The sequence below is a fragment of the Taudactylus pleione genome, unplaced genomic scaffold (assembly GCF_031769625.1).
Source record: "Taudactylus pleione unplaced genomic scaffold, aTauple2 ptg000656l, whole genome shotgun sequence".
Taxonomy (NCBI): Eukaryota; Metazoa; Chordata; class Amphibia; order Anura; family Myobatrachidae; genus Taudactylus; species Taudactylus pleione.
In genome coordinates, this window is record NW_028285058.1 from 1476090 (window position 1) to 1501004 (window position 24915).

Below are 24915 nucleotides of genomic sequence, written 5' to 3' on the forward strand. Positions count from 1 at the left end.
CACGTAGGTTACCCATCCATAATCTCCTGTCTCCCTGTTTTCTCTGAGTGTGCCGGTGCCCAGTAACTAACTATCTGCTGATTACCCTTCCTCCTGCAGGTGGAGAGGAACCGGGTGTGTGCCCCCCACAAGATCCCTGAGGCTACAAGAGAAGACAAAGTGCAGCTGAAAGACCCTCATCCTCCAGGTATTTTTGTTTCTTATAATAAAAAGATTAAAAGGTCGGTTTATCATAGTTGTGCACTAACAATCTGCATCACCACTTATTGTAGCAATACAGATTGTAGTTACACTACAAGTTACCATGCTGGGTGGTTAGGAGGTATGTATATATGCTGTCTTTACAGTTACAGATTAGGCAAAGGAAGCAACTGACCCAGGAACAATAGGAACAAATAGGGGTTTACACTTCCAAACTATAATCCATTGACTAACTGACGCAAAACATATACCAGACATAGTAGTAACTGTACTATTTCTGTATTCTTTTCCATAGAGCCAGCCCATAAGGACCATAAGGACAAAGCCCCCAGGTCCAGTAACACTGGTCCTATGAGACGCTCTGAGTAAGTACTTTGTGTAGATATCACATGAACAATAAGTAACAATATGATTTATGGATAGAAATGTAAAGTGATGAGAATTAGTGTAATTTATAGATAAGAATAGATTGTTATGAAGTATTTTTTTAGCTATTACTATATAAATGTTAATCATAATACACCATAATATGTAGCTATAGGTACATAATTATATTATATTAACCTCAGCTATTGTTACATTCTCTTGGAGTCCTTTAGGTGCAAATTTGTCTGTTTTCTCTTTTTAGGGCTTTGCTGCCTAAATTGTCATCCATGGTCCATATGCCAAGAAAAGACCTGGCACTACCTGAGGCCATGGTCCCTATGCCAGATATACACCTGGCAGTACCTGAGGCTGTGGTGGCAGTACCAGAGGCCATGGTCCCTATGCCAACAAAACACCTGGCAGTACCTGAGGCTGTGGTGGCAGTACCTGAGGCCGTGGTCCCCATGCCAAAAAAACACCTGGCAGTATCTGAGGCCGTGGTCCCTATGCCAAAAAAACACCTGGCAGTACCTGAGGCCGTGGTCCCTATGCCAGATAAACACCTGGCAGTACCTGAGGCCGTGGTCCCCATGCCAAAAAAACAACTGGCAGTACCTGAGGCCATGGTCCCTATGCCAGATAAACACCTGGCAGTACCTGAGGCTGTGGTCCCTATGCCAAGAAAACACCTGGCAGTACCTGAGGCCGTGGTCCCTATGCCAAGAAAACACCTGGCAGTACCAGAGGCCATGGTCCCCATGCCAAGAAAGCACCTGGCAGTACCTGAGGCCGTGGTCCCTATGCCAAGAAAACATCTGGCAATACCTGAGGCTGTGGTGACAGTACCTGAGGCCGTGGTCCCTATGCCAAAAAAACACCTGGCAGTATCTGAGGCCGTGGTCTCTATGCCAAAAAAACTCCTTGCAGTACCTGAGGCCATGGTGCCTATGCTAAGAAAACACCTGGCAGTACCTGAATCCATGGTCCTTATGCCAAGAACACCCCTGGCAATACCTGAGGTAAGTGCTTTCAGTGTAATTGTGATTACTTACCTTTTGCTTATGTCCTAGTATTTATATATCTCTTTGTCATACAATGTAATGCTTATTACACTGACATTTACATTTTATATTACTCCACAAGTGTCACAATTTATACACAATATGAGAAAGGAAAAATAGGTTTCTTCTAATACAAATGATCTTGCAAAAACATTTTCCATTATAATTGTAAATTAAATAAAAATAATTGGTAGTGGACAAGTTGATGGCCATGATTCAATTCAAAGCAATGATGAATAGACCCGGGAGGGAGCTCCCAGAGCTATTCCATTCAGCCTGATGTTTGGCCTGACTAAAGGATTTCTGCTCGCACCCCCCTGGGGGTGTGAGGAGAAATCCAATAAAAGTGCACTAACAGCCTCATGGCCTGCACTTTGGTCGAAGAATGCCGGTTCTCGCGAGTAAACACCCATGTTAAGTCGTGAGAATCTGCATTTTCCGAAATAACACTGCGCTGAATTGTACTATGGCCAATAAGAAAAGCTAAATATATAAACCTAAGAAATGTGAACAAAGGCATGAAAAAACTCCAGATAAACCTAGTAAAACAAATTTATTCTAATTATATATAATACATCTAGTCATCCATTGTAGTATTATAGAATTAAATACTAAAATTATATTAGATATTCAGCTGCCAATTAAATATGTTAGACATATATACTACAGGCTGTCATAAAAGCTACACCTGTGGTATTACATGTCTGTGTGAGGACACGTAGGTTACCCATCCATAATCTCCTGTCTCCCTGTTTTCTCTGAGTGTGCCGGTGCCCAGTAACTAACTCTCTGCTGTCACCCTTCTTCCTGCAGGTGAAGGCGCACCATCTGAGTCTGGCCCACAATATCCCTGAAGGCGCCAGAAAAATCAATGTTCAGCTGAGACTCATCCACCAGGTATTCTTGTACCATGTAATTAAAAGTTTAAGGGGTCCGTTTAGCATAGTTGTGGACTAACAATCTGCATCACAGTTTATCGCAGCAATACAGATTGTAGTTACCCCACAAGTTACCATGCTGGGACAGTTGGGACGTGTGTACATATGCTGGACTTTACAGTTGTACATATTTATCTATGTTACTGGGTGTAACTGTGGTGGAACAAGGGATTTAGGGGAAATTTAATAAACTTAATTTTCTCTCTCCATACTCTTCACTTTCTATCACATTTTCTTTACTATATAAAGATTCACTGCTCCGAAAAGGAGCAGTGAAGCCACTCACGGGGATAGCAGATTTCACATTAGCTGTCACTGCGCTGGAGCAATAATTAATTTCTGAGGCAGCCATGGTGAGTTAGAATGTTAATTATCGGGGTCCGTTCGGACCCCAATAATTAACATCATGAATAGGCCCCTGTGTGAGATATGTAGGTTACCCATTCATAATCTCCCATCTCCCTGTTTTCTCTGAGTGCCAGTGCCCAGTAACTAACTGCTGATTACCCTTCCTCCTGCAGGTGGAGAGGAACTATGTGTGTGCACCCAACAAAATCCTTGAGGCTGCAAGAGAAAGCAAAGTGCAGCTGAAAGACCCTCGTCCTCCAGGTATTTTTGTATCTTTAAATTAAAAGATTAAGAGGTCGGTTTATCATAGTTGTGCACTAACAATCTGCATCACCGCTTATCACAGCAATACAGATTGTAGTTACACCACAAGTTACCATGCTGGGTGGTTGGGAGATATGTACATATGCTGGTCTTTACAGTTACAGATTAGGCAAAGGAAGCAACTGACCAGGAACAATAGGAACAAATATGGGTTTACACTTCCAAACTATAATCCATTGACTAACTGAAGCAAAACATATACCAGACATAGTAGTAACCATACTATTTCTGTATTGTTTTCCACAGAGCCAGCCCATAAGGACCATAAGGACAAAACACCCAATTCCAGTAACACTGGTCCTATGAGACGCTCTGAGTAAGTATTTTGTGCAGATATCACATGAACAATATGTAACAATATGATTTATGGATAGAAATGTAAAGTGATGAGAATTAGTGTAATTTATAGATAAGAATAGATTGTTATGAAGTATTTTTTTTATCTATTACTATATAAATGTTAATCATAATATACCATAATATGTAGCTATGGGTACATTATTATATTATACTAACCTTAGCTTTTGTTACATTCTCTTGGAGTCCTTTAGGTGCAAATTTGTCTGTTTTCTCTTTTTAGGGCTTTGCTGCCTAAATTGTCATCCGTGGTCCTTTTGCCAAGAAAAGACCTGGCACTACCTGAGGCCATGGTCCCTATGCCAGATAAACACCTGGCAGTACCTGAGACCGTGGTCCCTGTGCCAAAAAAACACTTGGCAGTATCTGAGGCCGTGGTCTCTATGCCAAAAAAACACCTGGCAGTACCTGAGGCCGTGGTCCCTATGCCAGATAAACACCTGGCAGTACCTGAGGCCGTGGTCCCTATGCCAAAAAAACTCCTGGCAGTATTTGAGGCCGTGGTCCCTATGCCAAAAAAACATCTGCCAGTACCTGAATCCATGGTCCTTATGCCAAGAAAACCCCTGGCAATACCTGAGGTAAGTGCTTTCAGTGTCATTGTGGTTACTTACCTTTTCCTTATGTCCTAGTATTTATATATCTTATTATATGCTTATATGCTTATTACACTAACATTTACATCTTATATTACTCCACAAGGGTCACAATTTATACACAATATGAGAAAGGAAAAATAGGTTTCTTGTAATACAATTGATCTTGCAAAAACATAGTCCATTATAATTGTAAATTAAATAAAAGTAATTGGTAGTGGACATGTCCGTGGCTGCGATTCAATTCAAAGCAATGATGAATAGACCCAGGAGGGAGCACCCAGAGCTATTCCATTCAGCCTGATGTTTGGCCCGACTAAAGGATTTCTTCTCACACCCTCCTGGAGGTGCGAGGAGAAATCCAACGAAAGTGCACTAACAGCCTCGCGGCCTGCACTTTGGTCGAAGAATGTTGGTTCTCGCGACTAAACACTTATGTTAAGTTGTGAGAACCGCCATTTTCTGAATTAACAATGCACTGAATTGTATCATGGCCAATAAGATAAGCTAAATATATAAAACTTAGAAATGTGAACAAAGGCATGAATAACCTCCAGATAAAACTAGTAAAACAAATTTATTCTAATTATATATAATATATCTAGTCATCCATTGTAGTATTATAGAATTAAATACTGAAATGCTAATAGAACTTCAACTGCCAATTAAAATATGTTAGAAATATCTACTATAGGCTCAATCAGTCATAAAGGCTACATCTGTGGTATTACATGTCTGTGTGAGGACACATAGGTTACCCATCCATAATATCCTGTCTCTGAGTGTGCCAGTGCCCAGTAACTAACTCTCTGCTGTCACCCTTCCTCCTGCAGGTGAAGGCGCACCATCTGAGTCTGGCCCACAAGATCCCTGAAGGTGCCAGAAAAATCAATGTTCAGCTGAGACTCGTCCACCAGGTATTGTTGTACCATGTAATTAAAAGTTTATGGGATCTGTTTGTCATAGTTGTGGACTAACAATCTGCATCACAGCTTATCACAGCAATACAAATTGTAGTTACCCCGCAAGTTACTGTGCTGGGACAGTTGGGATGTGTGTACATATGATGTTCTTTACAGTTGTACATATTTATCTATGTTACTGGGTATAACTGTGGTGGAACAAGGGATTTAGGGGAAATTTAATAAACTTAATTTTCTCTCTCCATACTTTTCACTTTCTATCGCATTCTCTTTACTATATAAAGTTTGCTGCTGGGACAGCTGAAGCAATAACGGGCTGTCCCTGCAAATTGTTGCTCACTACGCCCCTGTCGGCTCCTTCCGCCAGAAGTCGGGACTCTTATGCAGATGCATGACCTGTAGTTCATGCATGCGCAGTACCGTCACTGCTCTGAGAGGAGGAGTGAAAAGATTCACTGCTCCAAAAAGGAGCAGTGAATCCACTCACGGGGACAACAGGTTTCGCATTAGCTGTCACTGCGCTGGAGCAATGATGATTTTCTGTGGCAGCCGCGGCGAGTTATAATGTTAATTATCGGGGTCCGTTCGGATCCCAATAATTAACATCATGAATAGGCCCCAGCGTGAGATACGTAGGTTACCCATCCATAATCTCCTGTCTCCCTGTTTTCTCTGAGTGCCAGTGCCCAGTAACTAACTCCCTGCTGATTACCCTTCCTCCTATAGGTGGAGAGGAACCGTGTGTGTGCCCCCCAAAAAATCCTTGAGGCTACAAGAGAAAGCAGAGTGCAGCTGAAAGACCCTCGTCCTCCAGGTATTTTTGTATCTTATAATGATAAGATTAAGAGGTCGGTTTATCATAGTTGTGCACTAACAATCTGCATCACCACTTATCGCAGCAATACAGATTGTAGTTACATCACAAGTTACCATGCTGGGTGGTTGGGAGGTATGTACATATGCTGGTCTTTACAGTTACAGATTAGGCAAAGGAAGCAACTGACCCAGGAACAATAGGAACAAATTGGGGTTTACACTTCCAAAATATATTCCGTTGACTATAGCAAAACATATACCAGACATAGCAGTAACTGTACTATTGCTGTATTATTTTCCACAGAGCCAGCCCATAAGGACAATAAGGACAAAGCCCCCAGTTCCAGTAACACCGGTCCTATGAAACGCTCTGAGTAAGTACTTTGTGCAGATATCACATAAACAATATGTAACAATATGATTTATGGATATAAATGATAAAAATTAGTGTGATTTATAGATAAGAATAGATTGTTATGAAGTATTTGTTTTACCTATTACTATATAAATGTTGATCATAATATACCATAATATGTAGCTATAGGTACATTATTATATTGTACTAATCTGAGCTATTGTTACATTCTCATGGAGTCCTTTAGGTGCAAATGTGTTTGATTTCTCTTTTTAGGACTTTGCTGAATAAACTGCCACCTGTGGTCCATATGCCAAAAAAACACCTGGCAATACCTGAGGCCATGGTCCCTATGCCAAGAGAACACCTGGCAGTACCTGAGGCCATTCTCCCTAGGCTAAGAAAACACCTGGCAGTACCTGAGGCCGTTGTCCCTAGGCCAAGAAAACACCTGGCAATACCTGAGGCCGTGGTCCCTATGCCAAGAAGACACCTGGCAGTACCCGAGGCCGTGGTCCCTATGCCAAGAAGACACCTGACAATACCCCAGGTAAGTGCTCTCAGTGTCATTGTGGTTACTTACCTTTTCCTTATGTCCTAGTATATATACATCTCTTCATCATACAATGTAATGCTTATTACACTGACATTTATGTCTTATATTGCTCCACAAGGGTCACAATTTATACACAATATGAGAAAGGAAAAATAGGTTTCTTGTAATACAATTGACCTTGCAAAAACATAGTCCATTATAATTGTAAATTAAATAAAAGTAATTGGTAGTGTACAAGTCCATGGCCGCGATTCAATTCAAAGCGATGATGAATAGCCCCGGGAGGGAGCTCCCAGAGCTATTCCATTCAGCCTGATGTTTGGCCTGACTAAAGGATTTCTTCTCGCACCCTCCTGGAAGTGCGAGGAGAAATCCAATAAAAGTGCACTAACAGCCTTGCGGCCTGAACTTTAGTCAGAGAATGCTAGTTCTCGCAGCTAAACTCCCATGTTAAGTCGCGAGAACCGCCATTTTCCGACTTAACAGTGTGCTGCATTGAATCGCGGCCAATAAGAAAAGCTAAATATGTAAAACTAAGAAATGTGAACAAAAGCATGAAAAACCTCCAGATAAAACTAGTAAAACAAATAAATATCAATGATATATAATATATCCAGTCATCTGTTGTAGTATTATATAATTAAATCCTGAAATTCTATTAGAACTTCAGCTGCCAATTAAAATATGTTAGAAATATCTACTACAGGCTCAGTCAGTCACAAAAGCTACACCCAGGGGTGTATTTATATTGGATGCAGGGTGTGCGGTGCACACAGGCCCCTGGGTCAGGGGGGGCCCACACCACACACCCTGCATCCATATGTTCTAATTACTCATCCCTCCCACGTCGGGCTGCAAAATGGCTGCTGCGGCCATTTTTCTGGTGTTCTGCACATACACACTAGGGAAATAACCCTGGTGCCACCTGCGCATCCGCTGTAGACTTCGGTCACACTTTCTAGTGCCCAGAGTTTACCAGTGCTGCGGCGCTGAGCGCGTCCGCCGACGCAGAGGGAGGAGGGAGCCTGGATAGAGTGCATACGGGCCCCCTCCTCTGTAGAAACACCCCTGGCTACACCTGTAGTATTACATGTCTGTGTGAGGACACGTAGGTTGCTTATCCATATGCTCCTTTCTCCCTGTGTACTCTGAGTGTGCCAGTGCCCAGTCACTAATTCTCTGCTGTCACCCTTCCTCCTGCAGGTGAAGGCGCACCATCTGAGTCTGGCCCACAAGATCCCTGAAGGCGCCAGAGCAACCAATGTTCAGCTGAGACTCGTCCTCCAGGTATTCTTGTACCATGTAATTAAAAGGTTAAGGGGCCTGTTTATAATAGTTGTGGACTAACAATCTGCATCACAGCTTATCGCAGCAATACAAATTTTAATTACCCCGCAAGATACCATGCTGGGACAGTTGGGACGTGTCTTTACAGCTGTGCAATATTTAAAAAAAATAAAAATAAAAAAGGCTGCCTTGGGGTATGCTATAATGGAGAGGTGTATACTGCACAGGACTGGAATGCAGATTAGGCAAAGGAAGTGACTGACCTGGGAACAATAGGAACAAATAGAGGTTTATACTTACAAACTATGGAGCTGATTCAGACCCGCTCGCTAAGATGTGATCGCTTGCACAATGTGTATGCAAATTGCGTAGGCAGTACTGTCACACAGCAATGCATTAGCACGCCCAGTATTCCTTAGAGAGCGATCACATAGTGTATACAGACACCCACCAGCCTGTCTTAAGACGCCAACTTGTGCACATCATGTCCAGGAAGTCTATGCAACCATCGATTACACATATCGGGTAACATCAGATGTGATCGCAGCGCTTGAGGTTGACCATACCCTACCGCAAGCAGTGCGAGCACCTCAGTGTAAAAACAAGCCAGGTGACGGGTACTATGATGCTGTCTTATAATTATGCACACCTCTAAAATGCGGTTGAGATGCTCAGGTACGCCTGCGTTTGCACCTCCACTCCCCCGTTTTAATGGCCAGCTCCTGTTACCACCTACAAACTGCTTCCCCTGTCACTCACTCTGCTGGGCTGTCTATGTGCAGCGAGCGAATGCATTGTGAACTTTCACTAAGGTATCCGCATGGACATGATGCATACCATCGGCAGCAGTGAGCGTTTGCATCTTAGCGAGCGGGTCTAAATGAGCTCCTATAATCCATTGACTACCTGATGCAAATCATATACCAGACACAATAGTAACTGTATTATTTCTGTTCTCTTTTCCATAGGACCGTACTAGAAGGACAACAGGCTCAGTTCCAGGGACATTGTTCTTATGAGATGCACGTACGTACTTTGTGCTGATATCGCATGAACAATATGTAACAATGGGAATTATGGCAAAAAATTTCACATAATGAAAAAGTGTAATTTATAGATAAGAATAGATTATTATGAAATATTTTTAGCTAGTTATAGTTAAATGTTCATCATATACCATAATACAGGCTAGTAACTAGGGTGGTGCGGCCGCTGCCTCTACACAGAGTGTAACATGCCCTGAGGGCGGAACCGGCTGCCTGACACAATCTCTATATGCCAATGGGCTCCCACTGCTATGTATTAGTAGCACTGCACCTGGCTACATTACTGTAGCTGCAGCCCTGCCTGTCACTCTCTGGTTGCTCCGCCTCCTGACCCATCTGTAGGGACGGGAGAGATGTCATGACGTCTCTCCTCAGCTCCCACAGTTCCAATTGAAGCTGTTTGTTAGAAGTTGGAACTTGGGCGTGCAGGAGCCGGCGGCAGCGGCAGGCAGCGTGACAGGTCCGGCGCCAGTATCCTACATACAAGGGTCCAGTGTGAGTGTCACTTTGACACACTGGACTCCAGTGCACAGTCACAGCAGGTAAATAGGTTACACATATCACAGTGTCCTCATACTGACAGTTATACCATTTTACCTATAGTTCAGCTAATATAAAATATGTATAGTATGTATGCAGCAGTCAGGGACTCACTGGAACCACATATATTATACTATATTACTTTACACCATGGGGATATTTTTCATCTACACAACAGTAATCTAATGTAAGGACACTACTGCCATCCCTCTACTATTAGGAAACGGTGTCCTACAGAGAATAATAATATATTGTGTTCAATTGTGTTCTTTACTACAGATCGCAAATACTGTGTACACATGCAGTTCAACTGCGAGAACAAGCTAATCCACCGCGATCGCAATGCAAACTCAGAAGGACGCCCACTTTACCATCCACACATCCATAATACTCAGCACTACATAAGGATGCCCACTTTACCATCCACACATCCATAATACTCAGCACTAAATAAAGACGCCCACTTTACCATACACACATCCATAATACTCAGCACTACATAAAGACGCCCACTTTACCATACACACATCCATAATACTCAGCACTACATAAAGAGGCCCACTTTACCATACACACATCCATAATACTCAGCACTACATAAGGACGCCCACTTTACCATACACACATCCATAATACTCAGCACTACATAAGGACGCCCACTTTACCATACACACATCCATAATACTCAGCACTACATAAAGATGCCCACTTTACCATACGCACATCCATAATACTCAGCACTACATAAGGACGCCCACTTTACCATACGCACATCCATAATACTCAGCACTACATAAGGACGCCCACTTTACCATACGCACATCCATAATACTCAGCACTACATAAGGACGCCCACTTTACCATACGCACATCAATAATACTCAGCACTACATAAAGACGCCCACTTTACCATACGCACATCCATAATACTCAGCACTACATAAGGACGCCCACTTTACCATACGCACATCCATAATACTCAGCACTACATAAGGACGCCCACTTTACCAAACGCACATCCATAATACTCAGCACTACATAAGGACGCCCACTTTACCATACGCACATCCATAATACTCAGCACTACATAAGGACGCCCACTTTACCATACACACATCCATAATACTCAGCACTACATAAGGACGCCCACTTTACCATACACACACCCATAATACTCAGCACTACATAAAGACGCCCACTTTACCATACACACATCCATAATACTCAGCACTACATAAAGACGTCCACTTTACTATACGCACATCCATAATATTCAGCACTACATAAGGACACCCACTTTACCATACACACATCCATAATACTCAGCACTACATAAGGACACCCACTTTACCATACACACACCCATAATACTCAGCACTACATAAAGACGCCCACTTTACCATACGCACATCCATAATACTCAGCACTACATAAAGACGCCCACCCTACTATACGCACATCCATAATATTCAGCACTACATAAGGACACCCACTTTACCATACACACACCCATAATACTCAGCACTACATAAGGATGCCCACTTTACCATACACACATCCATAATACTCAGCACTACATAAGGATGCCCACTTTACCATACACACATCCATAATACTCAGCACTACATAAGGACGCCCACTTTACTATACGCACATCCATAATACTCAGCACTACATAAGGACGCCCACTTTACCATACACACATCCATAATACTCAGCACTACATAAGGACGCCCACTTTACCATACACACATCCATAATACTCAGCACTACATAAGGTGCCCACTTTACCATACACACACCCATAATACTCAGCAGAATAGTGAAACCATCGGTACAATTGAGTACCATCGGACCCATACACACACTTGCACAAGCCCTGACCTTACTCAGAAACAGCCACGCACGCTATGAGGCCTCAGGCTGCCTATGGCTTCACAGTGGCTAATTTATGCATGCCCCTGCAATGGCGTGCGAACGCGCTGGCACGCCTAACCACCCCCCCATCACCACCCACAAACATCACTTCCTGTCAATCACTTTGCGATGGTCTGCATGGCCTCTACGATCGCAGTGGCCGGCTCACGCACTGCGATGTGTACGCATGTGCAGAACGCAACAATCGGCCAATTGCAGGTGTATTAGCAACTGCGATCCAAGCTGAATCAGGCCCTATGTACATACCTTCCAGCTATTACACACACAAAATGGGGACAAGCAATATTAACAGCCAAGAGCCCCAGGACCAGACTGGTACAGTATCATTGCCACGGCCCCTCCAGTGTTGCAAACTAACAGTAATATCATATTATGACATGGTGGGTGGGGTGGTGGGGGGGGGGCACTGATGCCCCTTATCACACAGGGCACCACAATGTCTAGTTACAGCTCTGCCATAATATCTAGTTATGGATCCCATTCATATACTAATCTTTGCATCTCAGTAACTATCATAGAGCATATTACATTTTACTTAAAATATCATTGTAAAATATTTATTTTTCTGTATAATAATATAGAATAACTGATGAGTATAAAATGAGGAGGACAATGTCCCAATGACGTGATTCAGCCTCATTAAGTTGTATAATGTTCTCATGGAGTCATTTAGGTACTATGGTGTCTGTCTTCTCTTTTAGGGGTTTGCGGCCCCCGTGATCTCTATGCCAAGGAAACATCTGGCAATGCCAAGGAAACATCTGGCAATAACGTAAGTGCTCTCAGTGTTATTGTGTATACTTTCACTTTCCTTATGACCTAGCATTCATACAACCCATATACTGTGCAAGCCGGCACTCAGGATCCCGGTGGTCAGAATCCCGACACCGGCATCCAGACAGGATTAGGATACTGACACCTGTTGATAATTATCCTAACCCTACCCTTAACCCTCCCTCCCTGCACCCTAAACATAACCTCCCCCTAGTGCCTAAACCTAACCCTCCCCCGAGTGCCTATCCCTAACCCTCCCTCCTAGTGCCTAACCCTAACCCTCCCCCGAGTGCGTATCCCTAACCCTCCCCCCTAGTGCCTAACCCGAACCCTCCCCCTAGTGCCTAACCCTTTACCACTACTTATCCATAGGTATGCTGTCACCGGGATTCTGAGCCCTGGAATCCCGACTGCCACGATTTAAACTACCTCCCATTTATACATCTATTTGTCATACCAATATATTTCTTATTACACTGACATTTGCATCTCATATTACTCCTCATGTATCATAATTTATACACAATTTGGTGTAAGGAAAAATATGTTTCTTGTTATGGAAATGACCTGGCAGAAACATAGGGCCTGATTCAGACCCGCTTGCGAGCGCACAGTGCTCGCAAGCGGGTCGCTGGTCGGCCAGTGCACATGCTCGGCGTGCACAATGCACGTACGCGAGCCCCGGAGCGAGTGAGAACTTCACTCGCTACAAAATGGGGCGGCTGTCGATGTTGATGGACAAACGGAGGCGTTCCCGAAGGAATGCCTGCCGTTTATGGTTGGCCCTACTGACATCATTCGTGATGTCAGTAGTGAACTTCCTGCTCTATTAGAGCAGGAAGTTCACTCGGGCTTGTAGGAACCGAGACCCTACCACAAGGGTCTCGTCGCAAGCCCGATGGTCGCGATAATCACGACCATCGCCAGGCCGCTCGCAAAAGCTGTGGGTGGTCACCCACAGCTATGCGAGCGGCCTGGAGGCGGATTTTTTTTTTTTAAATCGGCCCAGATTCAGAGCGAGGGCTCGCAAATAGCGAGTGCCTCTGAATCAGGCCCTTAGTCCATTATAGTTGTAAATTAAATAAAAATAATTGTAAGTTTTACATATATTGTGTCCAGCGGTGGACAGGTCCATTAGATAAGCTACATATATAAAACTGAGAAATGTGAACATAAGCATCTAGTCATTCATTATAATGTTTTAGAATGAAGCTATCCTTGTAGTAAAATATGCTCCTTTGTTTCAATTTAATTAATACTGCCCTTGAGGATATGAGCGTAGTTACCCTTCCACCTCCTCCCCAAATCCTCACCCTCTTCATGTCACCCCCTTGTGCCACTACTTCAATCTTTTCCCTTTTGAATGTAAGCTCTCACTAGCAGGGCCCTCCATCATTTTGGCTACTATACTAAGAAGAGTCCATTCTGGTCAGTACTATGCAGGAACCCTTCATTTAAAAATGCTCAGTTACATATATATTGCTGATATTAATTTCTCCATAACTGTAACTATATTAGCATGTGCATTGCAATTACAGTATACTAAGCAAACCCCAATCTAGTGGCCAGTATACTAAGCAAACCCCAATCTAGTGGCCAGTATAATAAGCAGACGCCAATCTGGTGGCCAGTATACTAAGCAGACCCCAATCTGGTGGCCAGTATACTAAGCAGACCCCAATCTAGTGGCCAGCATACTAAGTAGAACCCAATCCGGTGGCCTGTATACTAAGCAGACCACAATCTGGTGGTCAGTATACTAAGAAGACCCCAATTTGGTGGCCTGTATACTAAGCAGACCCCAATCTGGTGGTCAGTATACTAAGCAGACCCCAAAACCCATGACTCCCCTCACAGTCTACCAATCACAACAGCTAGTGTAGGAAACCACTTGTGATTGGCTGATGAGCCAGCTCATAGTCATTCTGCAGAGAAAGTCTGAGTGGAACTGTTTGTGTCTTCCATTGTTTTTTTAAATTTCTTGTGGATTACACATTAGGAATAGTACCAATACATTACAAGAAGAAAAAAAATTATGTGACTACCAATTAAAAAGATTTTCCTGTAGATAAAAAGATTTAAAATATATTTGCCTTAAAAATTAAGAAGATCCCATTAAATTATAAATTAAAAATGTTTTCTTGTGGATTCCATATACTGTATAACACAATCCCATTGGATTACAAATTAAAAGGGATAAAAATTACTTTTTTACATGACTGACACTATGATTGGTCACACTTTGTTATTACACTTTGTCATTACACACTTTTCATTAGAATTAGTTGGGGAATTGTATTCTGGTTACAATTTCCCTGTCATTGCTGTTATACTTAGAGTATTCTCACTATTGTTGAAACAGAAATGTTTTATTCTTCCTATGAATTGATGATCTGAAACTTTTATTTAATTCCCTTTAGATGAAGACTACAGCTGGTTGTAGCGCACGTTCTGTCATCCATCTGGAATGTGCCCATAGAAGGTGATGAAAAGATCCGCTTGGGCCGAGGCCGTCACCTTGCTGCCTTGTCCAATAACACCATCGGCCACTTATCAAATTAACATTTTACCAATTAAATAAACATCATTGGTGATATTAGTGGCTTCAATTCATTACATTTCATAACTGAATTTTATTATATCCTTATTTTATTGTATTCCTTATGTAATATTATTCTTAGATCTCATAAGGTCTATGTTAGGGCAGTAGCAGTAGAAGTAGAGAGATGATAAGACCTTTACAACATGAGGTCTTCACCTTTAGCAAGCTGCCTTTCCCTTACAGCAAGACGTGCTTAAGCCCTGGCGATCGTATGGTCTACATTTCCCATCCCACAAACACACTAATATATAGTAGGTTTTTGCAGGGACGGATTATAGGCAGGACGGACGGGGCGGTCACTCAGGGCGCCTGGCACATTGGGGGCCCCCACACTGTACCAAGATTTGCCTTGTACCAGATAACGCTGGTCCGGTATACACTGCCTTTCCGGCTCATTTTGGCTTGTTACTTGAGTTGAGATTTATGAAGAAAGCTTTGTCTCCGCCTCTACATTGGGTGACCTGTCCGTGGCTGCCGATCAAAGCCCCACCCCCTTGCTGGTACATTGCTGCAATTTGCGGGTGTATGGGCGGGGGCTGGGCTTAATACCGTGACATGCCCGCCCCCATGAGAAACCTGATGCTGGAACTGAAGCCTAAAACAAACACAGGTAGTGTGACACTACTAGTGTCAGTGTGTGTGTGCTCATGCTCTCTCCCTCTGTCTCTCTCCCCCTCCCTCCCCCCTTCTATCCCTCTCCTCCTCCCTCTCTCTATCTTGTCCACTCTCATGCTTTCCCTCACTCTCCTTTACTGTCTCTGAGGGTAATTTTATTGGTAGGGGCCCCCACAAGCTGTAATCCGGCCTGAGTTTTAGGACTGTGGGAGGGGAATGTAGTCACCATCCTGGAGCACACATTGCCGCTGCTCAGAGTCCTGGCACCGGAATCCTGACAGGAGTCAGAATCAGGGTTAGGTTTATGTACTAAAGGGAGGGTAAGGCATAGGCTGCGGGGGGGGGGGATTGGGTAAAGTTAGGGTTAGGCAGCAGGGGAGATGGTTGGGGTTAGGCTGTGGTAGAGGGAGCGTTGTGGTTTGACTTCGGGAAAGTTAGGGTTAATCTATAGGAAAGGTGGGTTAGGGTTAGGATACTTACCTGCATGTGTCAGGATTTCCACTGTCAGGATTACAGCGCCGGGATTCTGAATGTCGGCATTGCATGTGCTGGGATCGCGTTACCCAACCTGTGGGAGGAAACAAGGCACCTGGGGGAAACCACGCAAAGATGAGGAGGAAGATGTGGGAGAAAGTTGCAGCATTGATTTGGTAAGTGGAAACACAAGACACACACCATGCAGAATGTTCAACAGTAACGTTGGCATAATTTTTTTACTTATTAAAGTCATCCTGCCATGGCACTGCCCCCACACTGTTATAGTATGTCAGGTATTCCTTCCGTACTGGCCACAGTGATCGGGACACAGCAACAGCCGGTAGGAGGAGGTGGGGTGCCGCCGGCTGGACACCGCAGTAGTTGCGGCTTGTTTCCAGGAGTAGCGGCTCCTGCTTCCACGGAGGTTAATGGCTGCTCTGCACCTGCGTCGGAAGGGAGGGTGCTGCCATCTGTCAATCACTGTTGATTGAGGGGGGTGCTACCGACTGTCAGTCACACTACGGTGATGGTCCTTGATGCATGCGCAGTGTGAGTCAGAAGCATGCGCGGTTTACTGATAATCGCTCAACTGCGAAAATATCGGCTTAGTGTACATCTCTGAATCAGGCCCTAAATACCCTGTGGGGTCTGACATGTTAGGTGACATGATATACTCTCTCTGGTAGGTGGCTGTCACTGTTATATGTATATACTGATTTGTTTTTATGTGAGTGCATCTATTAAAGATATATTTTGCCTTTTAAAAGCCGGTATCACGCTATATACGTGTTTATGTTTATCTCACACATCCCATATGGAATGCTGTTATGGAGAAAAGTGTAAAAAAATCAATTGAGATGCGCTTGAAACCAAGAATCCAATGTAAGGGCATTACTATACGGTGCTATTTCTTTCATATTAAAGGTGCATCTATTCTAATGTTTAGATATGGGAGCTGATGCACCTCTTTCCAGCACTATTACTTACAGAGAGGCCTATTACTGGGTGTGAGTGTGGAACATAGAATGAACTCTTAAATCCACTTAAGTCAGAGGTTCCCAAACTCCGCCATTACAGTCCAGGTTTTAAGGATATCTATGCTTAATCACAGGTGACTTAATTAGTACAGCAGTCAATTTTATTTAACCATCTGGGTTCAAGCATGGATATCCTTACAACCTGGACTGTAATCAGGGCCGGATTAAAGGCAGGGCGACAGGGGCGGTCGTCCAGGGGCCTCCACACACTGTCCCCGACCCCTGGCCACATGCCTCAGGTCAGGTCCGGCTAAGGTTGGTCGCGATCTAGTAGAAGCTCAAGGAGCTCCTGCATGTAGATCGTGACCAACTAACTGGGAACGCTGGCCTCTGATCGCTTCAGAGGCCAGCGTTCCCAGTGATTCATTGCGCGGGTGACGTCATGACGGCACCCGCGCGATGAGAGGAGCCTGTGCACCTTTACTGGATCTAGTTAGATCCAGCAGGTAGCGGCAGCCGCGACGGCGGGACTCGGGAGCCCTGACAGGTAAGTTTTTCACAGGTGTGTGGGCGTGGAGGGGGAGTTAATACTGGGGGCACTACTTTAGGGTGCACGACTACAGGGGGCCCCCACATGTTTGTTGCCCAGGGGCCCCCACGGAGCTTGATCCGGCCCTGACTGTAATGGAGGAGTTTGGGAACCACTGCCTTAAGTTAACAATTGGAGGCGGAAAGAAAAAGAAAAAAAAGGAGACCTCTGGAGAAACTCGTCATTAGATGTCTCTAAGGGGCCCGTTTATCAATGATCACATGTTCAATGTGATCTGGGCGCGATATTAGTGCTCATGATCGCATTGCAGTAAGTGATCATACCAGCCAAGTGTATTAAAGAGCACCCGCAAGGACGGAATCAGTATGACTTACCACCGGCCGCATGGCCGGCGGTTCTAATCCCGACAGCGGAAGCCCGGCAGGGGTGAAGATCCCGAAGCTACAAAAGGTAAGTATAAACTAACCTATTTTTACCCCCTAACCCTCCTTTAGGGGTGCCTAACCCTAACCCCCCTCTAAATGCCTAAACCTAACCCTCCCTTCACCGCAGCCTAACCCTAAAGCTGCATACACACACAACGATTTTTTAAACGATTATCGTTAACGATATCGTTCAATCGTTGAAAAAATCGTTCACTTTCTAAGGTAAATCGATTATCGTTCATGCGCGTTCACGTTTGTAGTTCAGTCAGACTGACCAACTGAACGATTTTCATTAAGGGAATATGCAAAAATCGTTTGTAGTTCAAAAAAATAGTTCATTACTCTTTATCTGTCAGATTATCTGTCAGGTTTTTTAATCTAACAGAAAATCGTTCAGAAAATCGTTCAGAAAATCGTTCGGAATATCGTTGGCAACAAAATCGTTGTGTGTGTATGCAGCTTTAGTCTCCCGGGGGGGTGCCTAACCCTAACCTCCCCCCAGGGGTGCCTAACCCTAACCCCCCCTTCCCCTAGCCTAACCCTAACCTCCCGGGGGGTGCCTAACCCTAAATCCCCCCGGGAGCCCCTAACCTAACCACCCCCCCCCACGGCTGTCCGTGCTCGGCTTACCTTGTAAGCCGGGTGTCGGACTCCTGGCGTAGGTATAATGACAGGCATCGGGATTTCGACGCCTGTCATGTGTACCTTGCCGGGATTAGACAGTTGGGAAACCGGCGGTCGGGATTTCGTCCATTGGCTTCCCGACTGCTTCCTGCAGGGACATGGGCTCCGAGTGAAGTGATCAAGTCAGTGACCATTCCTGTGCCAGGACTTCTGTGCATATATAAAATTCTGTGCATAATAAAAAGATGGTGTTAGCGGTGGAGGCCAATCTCCATAATGCTTTGCATTCCAGAGCTTGGTAAATCTGGCAGCATTGCACCTATGTGGGTTGCGGCTGCTGTCAGAAATAGAGGGATATTGGCAGCAGATGTCGGAGATACATACATAAACTTGAACAAATTGTGCCTCTGTTGCCTACATCCCAAAGATCATTCTTGACCCATCTGGCACGGGGAATATTACTGTATTGTATTCTTTAGTGAAAATTACACTTGTCACGTTTTTACGGCAGGCATGTTCCTTTCAGTGTCGTGCAAAGTGAGTGCTGCTAATGGGATCTCCAGAAATGACTGTCTGCTGCCCTAATGCTTCATTCACTGCTCTTCAGGACAAGCTCGTGTCTTTTTGGCTTCAAAGATCCCATGTTCTAGGTGCAGTTCTGCTTCCTCCAGTTGCCATGGGATCTATCATCGATGGTGATGTATTATACTTTCTGCATGCCAGGCCTGGATTGAAAACAGCAGAGACTGGGAATGGACTTTTCTTTCCTTCTCTAGTAGATCAGCTGCATCTTTTGTTGCTATCAGAACAAAGTTGGTTCAATTCCCAATTCATTAAAGCGCACTCACCAGTTTCCTTTATTTGTAACCATCTCCTTGGCTCTAGCTCTAGTATCCAAGCCCTAATTTTCCATTAGTATTACAAAATAATCTATTTGACACGTATGTTGTTTGTAAGATCAGAAGGACAGAACCGTCCGTCCTTTTTGCTAATAAGTGTTTCTTTTGTTATACTACCATACGCATTGTAGAACGGGATTTTGTCTTATGCGTTTGCCTGTACCAAAAATAGATTGTAAGCCCTGCAGATCCAGGTATATTTTCTTATGATTACTTCTGACTTATTGTATAGTGTAGGCCAGGGCTGGCCAATAGGTCGATCGCGATCTACCGGTAGCTCGCGGAGCTCCCGCCGGTAGATCGCAACCACCCTGCTGCAGCAACTGGGATACGCTGGTCTCTGAAGTGAATAGAGACTAAAGAAGCCTCTGTTCACTTCAGAGGCTAGTGTTCCCAGTCATGCAGTGCGCGGGTGACGTCATGATGTCACCCGCGTCGCCTGCCATGTGAGGAGACTGCGCGCTGGCTGGATCTAGCTAGATCCAGTCAGCGGCAGGCACAGACAGACGCCGGAGAGAAGCTGGTGCGGCGTGCGCTGACACACGTGAAGACAGGTAAGTACTGCACAGCGGAGGGGGCACAGCATAAGGGGCATTACTGGGGGCACATAATAAGGGGCATTCTGGAGGCACAGCATAAGGGGCATTACAGGAGGCACAGCATAAGGGGCATTACTAAGGGCACAGCATAAGGGGCATTACAGGAGGCACAGCATAAGGGGCATTACAGGAGGCACAGCATAAGGGGCATTACTAAGGGCACAGAATAAGGAGCATTACAGGAGGCACAGCATAAGGGGCATTACTGGAGGCACAGCATAAGGGGCATTACTGGAGGCACAGCATAAGGGGCATTACAGGAGGCACAGCATAAGGGGCATTACTGGAGGCACAGCATAAGGGGCATTACAGGGGAGACAGCATAAGGGGCATTACTGGAGGCACAGCATAAGGGGCATTACAGGTGGCACAGCATAAGGGGCACTACTGGGGGCACTGCATAAAGGGCACTACTGGGGCACTGCATAAGCGTCTCAAATACAGAGGGCATTGCATAATGGGCACAACTACAGGGGAACTGCATAATGGGCACAACTACTGAGGGCATTGCATAAAGGGCACTACTACTGGGGGCATTGCATAAGGGGCACTTCTACTGGGGCATTGAATAAGGGGCACTACTACAGTGGGCATTGCATATGGAGCACTACTGTGGGCATTGTATATAAGGGGTGCTATTGTGTGTCGTAACGTGAATAAGGAGCACTACTATGTGGTGTAATGTGAATAAGATTGTGCTGTTGTGTGGAGTAATTTGAATTGGGGATACTTTGGGTGATTTTGCCAGGACAGACCCCCACGCCCCTCGCTGTGAGGTCACGCCCCCTTTTTTGCATACCACGCCCCTGTTTTTGGCTTGGTAGATCACAAAAGGTTTTAAGTTTTAAAAGTAGATCACCGAGTCCAAAAGTCTGGCCACCCATGGTGTAGGCTATACAAGGTAGGACAATTCCTTATTTTTATATTACATGTATGTATTATTGCATTAAACTGAGCTCTGCAAGGCAGGAATTATCTGTCTCCCTCTGTATTGTACTTCCCTGATATAATTGGACTATAAGCTCTACCCAGCAGCACTAGTCTTTCTGCATCTATGTATTATTATTCTCATAGCATCCAGGCTGGAAGCTCAGCTTTTTATCCCCACCTTCCATCCAGTGCCGGTGCTACCATTAGGCATCCTTAGGCAGACGCCTAAGGGCGCCGGCCACTGGAGGGCGCCGCTGAGTCCACAAAAAAAAATGAATGGCATAATTCATGGCTGAGTGGCATATAATGAATTTGTGGCACAGCTGTGTGGCATATTATGAATTTGCGGCAGTGTTAGGAGGTACATTATGATTTTGGTGCTCTGTTGTCGGTAATATTCTATATAGTATATTATGAATTTGGGACACTGCTGAGTGGCATGTTATTTAACTGGGGAGACTGATGCGTGGCATATTATGAATTGGAGGGAGCAGGGGAGGCTGAATAAATTTTGCCTAGGGCGCCCGTAAACCTTGCACCGGCCCTGCTTCCATCTAACAGTATACGGTAATCCTTGCAGGTCAGGACTGATCTCTCTCTCTCTCTTTTTAATTTAATGTATTTATATAATAGACTGTAAAAAGCGGAGAATAATTTTCCTCTATATATTTAAGTCTTTCTAAATGAGGAAGACATTGTAGTGACCGTGGACTTATATTCTTCAAAGACCCTCTTCTCACCCAGCCAGTGTAACTAGCCTGTGTGGTCATTCCCGAGCCATCTCCTGGCCATGCTTGGTCACCTCGATGGCTATTCACTCTGTCTTCCAGGCACAGAGATTCAAATAAAGTTGCCTACTCAAATGGAACCTGTGGAATCTGTCTGCTCTATTATATGGCTGTCTGGTCATTCCTAATGTAAGCCACAAATGGCATTGCATTGACAAGATATCACCAAAGCAGTAGAAGAAGCAGCCAAAGTGGCTGGCACAATTGTTTGTTGGCATTGTGGACAGACGAACCTTGGCCTAGCGGACTCTGGGCTACAAAATAGGAAAAATCCCTGCACAGGCAGGCAAGAGTAAGACTATTTTGTGGGGCACTCTTCAAAAAAATTGTTATATAATTGATATGAATGAAATATGGTAAATTAGTAATTTATTATTTTTTTTTTTTTAAATACTCTTTAAAATAATAGTGCATGAAAAAGGAACAAAAAATTAAATTCAACACAATTTTATATATATTCGTGTAAGAATGTGATCTTGCTTGAGAAAGCAAATGTCCCCTCTATAGCAGATAGGATGGGCGAAAATATTAATAGAGCAATTCTTCAATCCTTCATTATGGGAAAAAGAAAAGGTATATATATATATATATATATATATATATATATATACCTCAGCAAACACAGATACAAATAAATCTCAAGTAGTCACCAGTATGCTATCCTCTATAAGCACAGTAAGGAGAGGGAAGAGGAAGGGGGAAGAGGAAAAAGTATAACAATGACAGCTGATGTCAATCATTCAATGAAAACAATTGAAAACTCCCTCTGGTATTTTGCAGACATACTTGAATCTTGGTACAAAAACTAGAATATCATTAATAAGAGAGGTATAGTGTCCCCTGTAAGGTATGTTGTTCTGTAAGGTATATAACCTGAGTACTGATTAAAGTATACAGCCATTCTTCTTGGATGACCACAGGCTTCTGGATAGACGACTGTATACTGGGACCAGTGCGCACGCGTATTTATCGGCTTGTACCTTTGTATTTACTTGCAATTATTTCTTATGCGACTTGTAGCGCTAAACAGCGACATTTTGCGACTTGTAGCGCTAAACAGCGACATTTTGGGTATATAGTTGGGGGCTCGTAGATTTGGAGGTCATGCTACCAGGAGGTCGCACGATAGCGTACGGATCTCAATTTCGCAAAAAACAAAGGGTGGAAGGCGCCATAAGCTGGAAAGAACGCACTGGGTTCAAAACCTGCACCATCTAGTGTTGTGAAACCGATATCCGTTGTTATGTGATTTCAAGGAGTGCTGACTAGGACCTGGGGCAGGAGAAAAAAGTTTGTTTCTTTTCATTGTCTGTCTTGGCGCTAGAGTGCGAGTCGCACAATAGCGTATACGTATTTCCTGTATTGCTACCACGTGTTCAAACAATCGTTCTGATAGTATTGTTGTATTGATAGCGTGATTACATTGTTTGTAGGTAGATGTATTGTTCCCAGGTTTCATGGAACTTTTGTACTCGAAGCTCTTTTTGGAGAGAGGCTTCCACCCAGTCCATTTTAAATATAAAGAAGAGTTTTTCTTTGAACATGCTAAGAGAAGGAGGATGAGGAAAGAGCCATTGTTGCAGGATACTCTTTCTGGCTACGTTGGATATTATGGTAATGACTTTTCATCTACTCATTGTTAGGCGAGAACCAGGATCAAGAAAACCCAGAACTGCCCATTCCGGGGTCAATAATGTTTGGGTAATATTTGAAAGTATAAATTGTTCGATTTGCTCCCAGAATTGTTTATTCTGATCGCACCCCCAGATACAATGAAACAAGGTGGCAGGAGAAGCGTTGCATTTAGGACAGGAAGAAGAATTAGACATACCGATTGTATGCGCGCGGGATGGAGATAAGTAGCCTCTGTAAAATAATTTATATAGCATTTCTCTGTATGTGGTCGCAGGTAAGATCTTTAATGAGTATGAGAGAGTGTTTAACATGTCGGAAATTTGGAGATGTGGAAACTGTTCCAGCCATACCGTTATACCTGTGCGATGTTCACAAGAGAAAGAGGGTGCACGTACAAGAGAATAAAAATAAGAAATTGATTTGGGGACATGATTAGATCGGGTGAAGGCCAAATCTATTAAGTTATTCCAGTCATTTGGTGAAAGATTATGAAGAACTTTGTCACCATAGTGTTTGGATTGGAAAAAGGTGAAGGTTTGAAGTTTTAAGAAGTCATATTTTTCTACTGCTTGTGAAAAGTTTAATGGTGCATGCAAAGAGGTATCTACTATGCATCTAATAGAGGAAAGACCTGCTTTTGACCAAGAGCGGAAGGGGTAATTAATTTGACCATTTTGAAAGGCTGGGTTACCCCATAGTGGGAGAGAGAGTGACAAATATGGATTTAGATTCCAGGCTTTTCTTATTTTAAACCATATTGATCTTGTGGAAGTTAATATTGGATTCTCCAGAGCCTCGGGAGGAATGTCTTTTTTTGGTAGATGTAGGAATGAAACTAGATGTGTATTGGGTATGAGCTGTTGTTCTAGCTCTGAGTTAGCATAATGATTGGTAGAGTTGATCCAATCCTTGATGTATCGGCATATGGCTGCCTGGTTGTAAAAGGCAATATGGGGAAAGTTTATACCTCCTTCTTTTTTGTTTTTTTGGAGAATTTTAAGACATTCTTGGTTTATTACCATTCCATATGAATCTGTGGAAAGTTGCATTTAATATTTTTTCATCTTTATTGGATATTACTAAGGGCAGGACTTGTAGGGGATAGAGAAGTTTTGGAAAAGTTATCATTTTTATGAGCTGAGCTCGCCCCAGAAAAGAGAGTTGCAGGTTTTGCCAGTTTTTTAGCTCTAGCGTGATTTTAGATATTATCTTAGTTATATTAAATGAATATAGGAGAGATATGTTTTTTGGTAGTTGAATCCCTAGATAAGGGATACAAGAGGGGGACCAAGTAAGGTTGAGATTATTAGCTCAACGGGGACATATTTCTTGAGAAAGTGTCATAGCTAGCGACTTTTGAACATTGAT

The 24915-nt window shown here is 43.7% G+C and overlaps 1 protein-coding gene across 1 annotated transcript; it reads left to right on the forward strand.

Moving 5' to 3' along the window:
- The first annotated feature begins 1355 nt into the window (after positions 1-1355).
- Positions 1356-14911, forward strand: LOC148478402 (uncharacterized). The gene is made up of 13 exons (XM_088455480.1): positions 1356-1586; positions 2442-2525; positions 3088-3175; positions 3485-3554; positions 3819-4176; positions 5025-5108; positions 5841-5928; positions 6235-6304; positions 6562-6835; positions 8045-8128; positions 9097-9154; positions 12354-12424; positions 14847-14911. Exons 1-11 carry the CDS (start codon positions 1368-1370, stop codon positions 9145-9147), a joined length of 1470 nt encoding a protein of 489 aa, XP_088311606.1. The 5' UTR covers positions 1356-1367; the 3' UTR covers positions 9148-9154; positions 12354-12424; positions 14847-14911.
- Positions 14912-24915: the final 10004 nt, after the last annotated feature.